We start from the raw sequence: 10,582 nt of genomic DNA, 5'->3' as shown, positions 1-10,582 counted from the left end.
TAGGTGCCGATCCACAAAGCACTTACCTGGAAATTTGCGGCGGTGTAACTTAACTCCGTCCGGCGCAAGGCGTTCCTAATACAAATGGGCGATTCCCATTTAAATTAGGCACGCTCCCGCGCCGGACGTATTGCGCATGCTCCGTCGGGTAACTTACCCGACGTGCATTGCGCTAACTGACGTTGCTCCGACGTCATTTGCTTAGACGTTAACGTAAATGGCGTCCAGCGCCATTCACGAACGTCTTACGCAAACGACGTAGAGTTATAAATTTCGACGCGGGAACGACGGCCATACTTAATAGGGCTTAGTCAAATAGGACTCAGCCCTATTTTTACGCGGCGTAACTCGACGTAAACAACGTAGATTTAGCGCGGGCCCGTCGGAACGTTCGTGGATCGCCGTAAGTGTTCATTTGCATATTCTAGGCCGGCCGCAATGGCCTCGCCACCTAGCGGCCGGCCTAGAATTGCATCCTTAAGATCCGACAGTGTAATTCAATTACACATGTCGGATCTTCTGTATCTCTGTCTATGGTAAACTGATTCTGTGGATCAGTTCCATAGATAGAAACAGGGATACGACGGCGTATCAGTAGATACGCCGGCGTATCCCTTTTGTGGATAACCCCCCCTGTTTCTATCTTTGGAACTGATCCACAGAATCAGTTTCCAAGAGATAGACAGAAGATCCAACATGTGTAAGGGACTTACACTGCCGGATCTTAGGATGCAGTACCGAATCCGCCGCTGGGGGCATTTTGCGTCAAAATGCCGCTTCAGGTATGCAAATTAGCACTTACGGAGATCCACAAAGCTTTTCAGCTTTGTTTTTTCTCCGTAAGTATTAGTTTGCAATCGTAAAATTAGGGCTGCTTTTACAAAGTGTAAAGTTAGTACACCATGTAAAAGCAGACCCTTCTTTCCAGCGACGCTGTCTTTTTTTTTTTTTTTTTGCCGCAACTGTTTTTTTTTCCCGACGCAACTTTTTTGACCCGGCGCGATTCACGAAGCTCGGCGTAACGTAATTTCGCGCTATGCACGTCGGGAAAATGACGTCACGAGCATGCGCAGTACGTCCGGCACGGGAGCGCGCCTAATTTAAATGGGACTCGCCCCATTTGAATTGGGAACGCCTTGCGCCGGCCGGATTTAAGTTACACAGCCGAAAATTTCTAGGTAAGTGCTTTGTGGATCGGGCACTTAGGTAGAAATTTTCCGGCAGTGTAACTTAAATGGTCAAAATTACGTTGCGCCGGGTTTTTGAGGATTACCCCCATAGTTCATTTCATTTTGGTGAAATGTAATTATTTATTATTTTTTATTTTATTTGCAATCCATTGATCTGATCTAAAGAAAAAAAAAATATTCTCCAAGAAATGTATGGGTAAAACCAATAAGGAACTTCACAAATTCATACTATCAAATATGGTAAAAATATGTTAAAAATCTACATATATTGAAAGATACAGGCTTATACCTTGCAAAATAACCCTACATTATAATATTACAAACTGACATATAAAATGAGATTCAATTTATTTTTAATGAGCAGCCTGAAGCCTTGATATTTTAAAATTTTAACTCCTAATACTTTGGTAAACAAGTTTTACTTTTTATGTCAAACTTTTGTATATGCATATTTACATGAAATTATCCCTTGTGCTAGGCTATTTGGAAACATGTTTGTATCATTTAATAACCAATGCTATTCTCCACTGTCAGTATATTTAACACAAGATAATAGTAACAAAAGCTGCTGCTATTAAAAAAAAGAAGAAGGAAAATCCTTGTTGTTTTTTTATCATTTATGCCGTGTACACACGATCGGAGATCTGATGGAATAAAATCCGATGTAATTTTTCGTCGGAATTCCGATGAAGCTGACTTTCATCAGTCTTGCATACTAGACTAAATTCCGACCGTGCCAAAACGCGGTGACGTAAAACACTACGACGAGCCGAAAAAAATGAAGTTCAATGCTTCTGAGCTCCACACAGACGATTAGAATTTACTATCGTTTTTTCTTTATCGGAAAAATTTAAAACATGTTCTATTTTTTTGAAAAAAAGTCTGATGGAAAAAAGTCAGATGGGGCCCACACACGATCGTTTTTCCGATGAAAAAAGTCCATCAGACTCTTTTCATCGGAAAAAAATTATCGTGTGTACACGGCATTAGAGTGCATGAAAGCAAAAGGATCTAACCCTCTGCCACTCTATTCAAAACTAAGGAAAATGTTGCCTTTACATGCACTTTAAGCCATTTTTGGTATATCATATACATTATTTGATTTGATTCATGATTTATCCAAAGTAATGAAAATTAAGTATTACTCTTAGGCCCCATACACACGATAGAATCCATCCGCTGAAAAATCCCAGCGAATGGGTTTCAGCGGATAGATCCTATGGTGTGTACACTCCAGCGGATCTGTTTCCGCGGATATTTATCCCCTGGGATGGATTTCCAGCGGATAAATATTTGATGACATGCTATCAAATCTATCCGCTGGAATCCATCCCAACGGATGGATCCGCTGGTCTGTACAGACTCACCGGATCCATCCGTCCGAAGGGATCCCCCGCATGCGTCGTAATGATTCGACGCATGCGTGGAATTCCTTATATGACAGCGTCGCGCACGTCGCCGCATCATAATCGCGGCGACGGTGCGACACGTCATCGCCAGAGGATTTCGGCGCGGATTTCGATTCGATGGTGAGTACACGCCATCGCATGGAAATCCGCGGAAATCCTCGAGAGGATTTATCCGTGGAAACGGTCCGCTGGACCGTATCCGCGGATAAATCCTCCCGTGTGTATGGGGCCTAATTTGTGATTATGTATTCTGTATTATTTGAGGTTCTTTGCACAGCTTCTGCATTATAAATATGTTTTGTTCTGGAATTGAATTTATGGATCTTTCAGATTAGTTGGTAGTATGTCCTTGCCATTTGTAACCTCTGTCTGGGAACTTGGCACTTAAAGGGCAAGTTCACCTTTACAGAAAAATCTGTGAAGTGGACTAACACTGGACCCCCTCCTCAACCCCCTCCCGGTGCCGCTGACCTGGATCCCAAGGACCTGCTAGGAGACCTTGTATAGCCACCTCACGGGTCCAGGGGGTTAGAAAACCCCTTGGCTTAGTCTTCTAAACGTACCTGTTAAGATGGTACACATAGGAGCATTATAATTGGTTGACACTGTCACATGAGCGGCGCCGACCAATCAGAACCCACGTAGCCCATCCTGTCATTGCAGGCGACGAGGAGAGAAAGACGCTGGGATTTCAAATCCCTGGACTGGTAAAGCGGCTACACGATCTGTAAAAACGGGTGATTGCCGGACTCCAGGTTAGCGGGATTAGGTGCGATGGGGAGGGGGTCCAATCTATGTTCACCTTACAGATTTTTTGTAAATGTGAACTTACACTTTAAGCCTCGTAGACATGAGCCGAATGTCGGGTGACATCAGCCGGTTCAATACAAACCTGCCGACATTCGGCTGTGTTTATGGCAGCCGGTCCGACAGAAGCTGTCAGTTAAAACTTTTACTGTAGTGTGTACTAGGCTTTACCATAGGGCAGGGATGGACTGGCCATTGGGACTACAGGGAGTTTCCCGGTGGGCCGATGGCTCAGTGGGCCGGCTTCAGTGACAGCGGACCACCCCCCCCCCCTTCGCTTCTCTGTCTCTCCCTTCCCGCAGCACTCACCTCCTCTCCCTCCCTGCAGCGCTCACCTGGGGGGGACAAAGAAGCAGGGGGAGGACCAGAGGAGCATGGGGGAGGGGACAGACATCTGACTCAACAGCTATGGCCTGGGAGTTTCTCACTTCTGCCTAATCTTGTCCCAAAAGGGGGGCACCAAACTGATTCTTTGCCCCGGGTGAAATAATGTCTAGCTTCCCCATTGGTAATGCCTATAAGAGTACCAGTACCAGCCATTCTACTCTAATAAAGTAGAACGGCTAGTGGCTAGTGAAGGGGGAGAGGGGGGGGCTGCGAGAGTTGTCTGGCCGCCATGGGAGAGACCTGTCAAAATGGGCCAGTCTGTATAAAGTCCAGGGCCAAATTTTTGTCCCAGTCCAGCCCTGCCATAGGGCTTTGTTTGCTTGCTTTCACAGGTCAATCTAGTGGTGGGGGAGTGAAGGGAAATATTTAGATGCTGCATGAACAAAACACAGGTTCACTTTAAACAGACAGAAAATCAGTGCCAGGTTTTTAAAGGCTAAGTTCACTTTTTCCAGACAGTAGCCCATGCAGTCATGGTCCTAGTAGTTATTAAAAACTGTGCAGCTTTGTATTATGTGCATTACTGTTTTTGTCATACCTGTAGGCCATTTGGGCCCCATCAGAAGCCTAGTCAAAAACCTCCTAGTTATAAATCAGCTTATCCTGCCTTGTTGCTAGGATGTGAAAACCCTTTCAAAGATTAGCAAACTAGAGGTATTTAAGACCAGCTCTGAGCTGGCATACAAAGGTAAGCGAGTGTTCATAGGTGAGCATGTCTGTGCTGGGAAGCTATCATGAATGTGAGGCCCCGTACACACGACCGAGGAACTCGACGTGCCAAACACATCGAGTTCCTCATCGAGTTCAGTGTGGAAGCCGCCGAGGAACTCGGCGGGCCGACTTTTCCCATTGACTAACGAGAAAATAGAGAACATGTTCTCTTTTCGGCCCGACGAGTTCCTCGACGGGTTCCTCGCTGAAAAGTGTACACACGACAGGGTTTCTCGGCAGAATCCGGCTCCGACCGAGTTTCTCGCTGAATTCTGTCGAGAAGCTCGGTCGTGTGTATGGGGCCTGACTCCTTCCTGCATAGGGCTCCGCTCCATTCAGCTGTCGGCTGGAAGATTCCCCAGCTGAACGCTAAATGTAAACAAACGGGTCGGCGATACTGGTAAAGTCAATACCAGCATATGACAATGCCCATATTTGGAAATGAATTGAGTCACTGGGTGGGCGGAGCCTGATAGAGACTTGAGAGACTAATTACTGCATCAGTTCCATCTTACTTTTAATTAACAGTGGATGGCAGTGGGTGAATTAGAAAGCTGTTATTTGACTAAATAGTAGCTATGGATCCTATCACTGCCATGATCTGTTCAACAGCAAGATTAACCTAATAGGGAACTAGTCTCTCAGTTTCTCATAAGGCCCCGCCCACCACCCTACAAAATTCCTTGCCCATGCACCTATCAGTGTGAAGGACGCAGTGGCCAGAGAGGGAGCACATTGAGTAAAGAGTGTGTAATATGGACACTCCAACCTCAATGCTAAGCTCCAAAAGATTCAAGTACCTGTCTGACACCAGCTGTGAGTTTGTCAGCAGGTCCCAGTCAATGATTCATGGGTGGGTCATCCTGATCGACTGTGTCCAGTCACAGCCCAGACTTGACAAACAACACAGGGCTTTGTACAGAGGGAACAAAGCAAAGTAGGGATAGGAAACAAAGACATCTTTAGTAAAAATCAGCACATAATACACACATAACACATTGTTAGGCACACATTTATTCCCTTGATTACCCTAGATGTTAACCCCTTCCCAGCCAGTGTCATTAATACAGTGACAGCGTATAGTATTAGCACTAATTACTGTATTAGTATCACTGATGATGTCAGTGGCAGTTAATCAGTCCCCACTCAGTGTCAGTTAGTGTCAGATTATCCGCTGCACTATCGCAGTCCCATTATAAGTCACCGATGACCACTATAAGTAGTATAACAAACAAAAAAAAATTATAGATACTATAATTTACATGCAAACCTGTCAATATAGACTTATTGTTTTTTTTGTTTTTTTTTTACCAAAAATACAGAATACATTTTGGCCTAAATTTATGAAGAAATTCGATTTTTCTTTATTGCATATGTTGTAAAGCAGAAAGTAAAAAAATATATATATTTTTTTCATAATTTTTGGTATTTTTTCGTTTATATAATAAAATATAAAACACACAGTGGTGATCAAATACCACCAAAAGACAGCTCTATTTGTGTGGAAAAAAATATATAAATTTAATTTGGGTATAGCATTGCATGACCGCACAATTACCTGTTGGAGTAGAGCAGTGCTAAAAAGCAAAAAATACCCTGGCCATGAAGGGGGTAAAACCTTCCAGAGCTGAAGGAGATACAGATTATTAAAATGTATAGTTTCACCTAAGTTGGGGGCCACATATAAAATATATTCATGATGGTACTTGGTCATAGAGTGACTGTCAAAAATGTACCCTGGATCCTTTTCCCTGTGCTTCCGGAGATGCGGTTAGGTGGGAACAGTTTTCATGTGTGGTGGACATGCCCTGAGGTTAGATGATTCTGGAGTTCATTCCCTGATATATTCAGTTACCATGGTAAACATTACAAAGAATGCTCAGGTTGCCCTTTTAAATGAGCCATTTGAAAATAACCCCACGCAAACTTAAATACTAGTTGGCAGGGCCTGGATTTTACCCCAGAACCTCTGCTATGTCAGGCAATGTCTCTACTTGCTGAGCTACCTGGAGGCTGGGTTCACATTGCAGCACGCTCCAGCTCACAGCAGGAGTCCGATGCGTTTCCATTCAGTTTCAGGTCCAATTTCAGCCCAAATATTTGGCTGAATTCGGACCTGAAACAGACCAAAAGACGCACAGGGCTCCAGTGCAATTCGCAGTGGAGCCGCTGCAGAGATGTGTTAACCGGCTCCATAGAGAGCAGGTCACAGTCTTCGGCTATGTAAATTGGATGCGGTGAAAGCCACATCCAATTTGCATAGGTGTGAATCCAGCCGAATGTTGGACAGCTCCTTGGACAATTCCTTTAATAAACCGGTCTTAAACCTTGTTTCTCTTGAACCCTGAACTCCTTGCTCCTCCCACTTCCTGATTTAAGGCAGGTTTCTGCACGTCCTGTTTGCTATATTATTGTGCTCTCTCCAGCCAGTACCTCGCACCTGTGTCTTCTCTGTTGCGTCCACTTGTTATTGACCCTTGGGTTGTTATTCGACTGCTTCTGCCAAATCCCAACCTGCAACTATTTGGCTCCAGATGGGTTTTTTTTATGTACAATACCTGGAACTTAATTTGCGCCCCATGAACACTATGCTTGATACTACTACACATTGTATGTTACTGAGCACTTTATACTTAATTCTTACTATTTTTTGTACAATTTTGACTATTGGAATGTACTATTATAATGTATTCCTTTCTAATTGTGGAAAATAAAAAAATATTGAAATAGAAAATGTATACACAGTTAAATTTTTGTTTGATAATACATTTCAAGTGAACCTTTATCCTAAAACATTTAAAGAGAATATGTAGTATTTTACCTCCTGCTCTATGAGCTCATCTTAGTGCTTTTTGCTAGTTCTCAGCTACATGCATTTTTATACTTCCAATAAAGTTTCTTGACCTTTACTATAGTTCTGCTGGATTGCAAACTACAAGTGCAAAGTGCACTTGAAATTGCACTGAAAGTGCACTTGGAAGTGTAGTCACGGTAAATCTGAGGGGTAGATCTGAAATGAGGGGAAGCTCTGCTGATTTTATTATCCAATAATGTGCAAGCTAAAATGCTGTTTTTTATTTTCCTTGCATGTCCCCCTCGGATCTACAGCAACTGCACTTCCAAGTACACTTTCAGTGCAATTTCAAGTGCACTTTGCACTTGTGGTTTTCATGTTCCCTTTTGGGAGTTTTTCCAAGTGTCTGATTCACATCTCAGTCTGTTCTTTTCACACCATGACCATCCCCCACTTTTTTGGGGGTCTTAAGATATTCTGCCAGGATTGGCTTCACCATTTCTAAAGAGGCCCCCATGTTATGGACTATTACTTAGCAAGGCTCCTTATGTTTGACCAGTCAAGCTTGGTAACTGCACCAAAATATTAAACTCCTATAGTAGAACTTTTAGGGTCACTTTAAGATACACAAGCCTCCCCAGCACAATTAAACAGCAGTCTCTAGGTAGCTGGGTTGATTTATCTTTCCCTTTGAGAGCGATCAGCCAAAGGACATAAGCTGCTATCATACAAATAAGCCAGATTTACATAAAAATAACAGATTTTGCTGTTTGTCAGATTATTACGAAGTAAAAGCCCCAAAAATACAAACTACTTTTCAATAGAAGAATTAGGAGTAATAGTGAGAAGCCCATGTTTTAAGAACATAATTTATTTTACAAGATTTTGGACATTATCAGAAAATGAATTAAGCATAAAATACATACAAATTTAATGTATGGAGATTCTTGATCAATTATGCTTTTTAACGATTTCCCGATATAACTTTGTTTCGAACGTGCTTTTCCAACTCTACAAGCTTCTTGTAAAACAAGTCACTGTTTTCTTCGTCAAGATCCATCTGAGTTAGAAAAGAAATGCAGCTGTTAAAATATAGAAAGGAGTGCTGTCAAGTAGCGTGGACAGAGTCCTGCACAGCCACTCCGAATCTGAAAACTGACAGCGGATGCGGAGAGAGGATGCCTCACCCGCTGTCACAGGGGGAGGGATGGTGAGTGATGCATGTAATGGAACATTTTACATGTACATCCTAAATACATGCAAGATGTTCCAAAGGGAAACTTATCCTTTAATTGAACAGTCATTTATTATAAATTAAAGCCATTTTTCACCTGAAATATACAGATTTCCATTTTCTACAGAATTTAAGTTTTCTTAGAGAAATGTAAAATACTAACCTTAAAAGGTTTAACATAACTGTTGCCTAATCCAGATGTGCAGCTGTGATATTTTGCCAGGGAGTTGAGAGATTCTGGTCTTTGGTTGAACAACCACAACTGAAAAAATATATACAAAACAATTATATTGAACAGGGAGCATGGCAAAATTCACATTCTTGTAGAAGTGATCATTTTTATGAGGCAGTAAAGGTGGTCCTCACCACCACAAGTGGGGGTCTGGGAGTCCAAGACATCCAAAACATTTCACGGGAGCTTCCATTCCCTGTTCTCCTCTGCAAAATGGGAACCTACAAAGCCACAGCTAAGGGCATCTCCAAGTTTAGAGCTGTCAGGTTACAATGACTGTGGTACGGTAAGAGCAGATCAGGGGATTCTCTGTCCCCCAAATTGCTTAGGGCTAAATTTAAGAAGGAATTAGGGGAATTAAAAAAAATGCTTTGAAAATATAATGAGCAATTTAAAAAAAAATTAAAATCCTCCCATCCAACAAATATACAAATGTAGGAGACACATGTGTTGTAATATTAATATATATATATATATATATATATATATATATATATATATATATATATATATATATATATATATATATATATATATATATATATATATATATATATGTGTGTGTAGGCATGTATGGCACAATATATTGTATTACATTACCATATTGACCAGGAATTCAGTTGAACTGTCCAAGCCAGCTGAATTCTAACATATCAAAGGTACAGAAGACCCTTTAATGTGTTAATCTTATCTAAGACTACCTAGGTGTGTGAGATGGCCTCGTAACCTCAAAGGGTAAATTGTTTACATACATAAGAAAGTATTTATTGATGGTAATTAGACTTAAGGGGGTATTCATTCAGGGAAACATTTGGTTGACCTGGAAGAACCCCTCCCTCCAGTGTGAGACCAGTATTTGAGACATTCAAGCTGGCATTCAGTCAGTTTTGTCACTGAGAATATTCTCTGTGTATTCTCTGGGTATGGCACAGGTCTAGAAGTGATCAGAATATTCTCTGGGTATGGCACAGGTCTAGAGCTGATCTAGTCAGATGGGACTTTGAATTACTCTGTTGGATTTGTATCATCTGTGGAATTTGGACTTTATTCTGTATTGGAAGTCAAAAAAATGCACTCTCTGGAGAGCCTGGCGTGTTGCTGCGGAACAACATAATTTATAGTCATCATACTAACACCTAAATATCAATTATCTACTCCGGACTACACTATACATTGATATCACTACAACATGCATATGTAAATATCGATTGTGCAACACATATTGGGTATCCCTGCACTAACCAGAGTGAAAGGAATAATTCTCGGGCCATCGTTTTTGATAATTTCAAAGAAAAACAACCTATGAAGGAGGACAGGCAGATCCATCTGTTTTTCATGCACGGAAGCTATAATACAGCCTTGATGAACGAAGGAGGTTGGTGGAAAGGGTGGGCATAGTCAGATAGACTTGATACAGCTCCCTCTCCTCTATTAACCCCTGTCGCACTGGAATATTATTGTGGGGGCTTATAAGTGGAGGAAGATTTCAACTAAACCAGGACACAGCAGAACAAGGGACACATTAAACCGACAGTAATGTCCATTGTGATTTTATTTTAAACTAAAACTTATGTTTTAATAAATGCACTCACTTCGAAAAAAGGGAAAAATGTGCATTTGGAAATGTTTCTGTGTTAGAGCCTGCAAAACACTGTAACAACGAACAATGGAACACGGGTGCAACGTCCAGGCTCCTGCAGACTATTTCAGCTGCACTTTCAGTTGTGGAGCTGGAGAAAGTGTCAATGGACTACGAATGTGGTGATGTCACCACACCTTTGCTCCATTGAGACTTACAAGTCCCTCTGTTCTGGTTTA

The 10,582-nt window shown here is 41.9% G+C and overlaps 1 protein-coding gene across 1 annotated transcript in view; it reads right to left on the bottom strand.

Moving 5' to 3' along the window:
- Positions 1 to 8,157: 8,157 nt before the first annotated feature.
- HSD17B7 (hydroxysteroid 17-beta dehydrogenase 7) overlaps positions 8,158 to 10,582 on the bottom strand; it is a 28,556-nt gene continuing 26,131 nt past the window's right edge. The window contains exons 8-9 of the mRNA XM_040359731.1: positions 8,696 to 8,794; positions 8,158 to 8,358 (exon numbers count right to left, since the gene is read on the bottom strand). Of these exons, the coding sequence (XP_040215665.1) occupies positions 8,263 to 8,358; positions 8,696 to 8,794 (195 nt within the window). The 3' untranslated portion in view covers positions 8,158 to 8,262. The remainder of the gene's footprint in view (positions 8,359 to 8,695; positions 8,795 to 10,582) is intronic.

Source organism: Rana temporaria, chromosome 7 (assembly GCF_905171775.1).
Source record: "Rana temporaria chromosome 7, aRanTem1.1, whole genome shotgun sequence".
In the NCBI taxonomy this organism is placed as follows: Eukaryota; Metazoa; Chordata; class Amphibia; order Anura; family Ranidae; genus Rana; species Rana temporaria.
The sequence above is the reverse complement of the archived record's forward strand: the minus strand, read 5'-3'. Positions and strand labels throughout refer to the sequence as shown.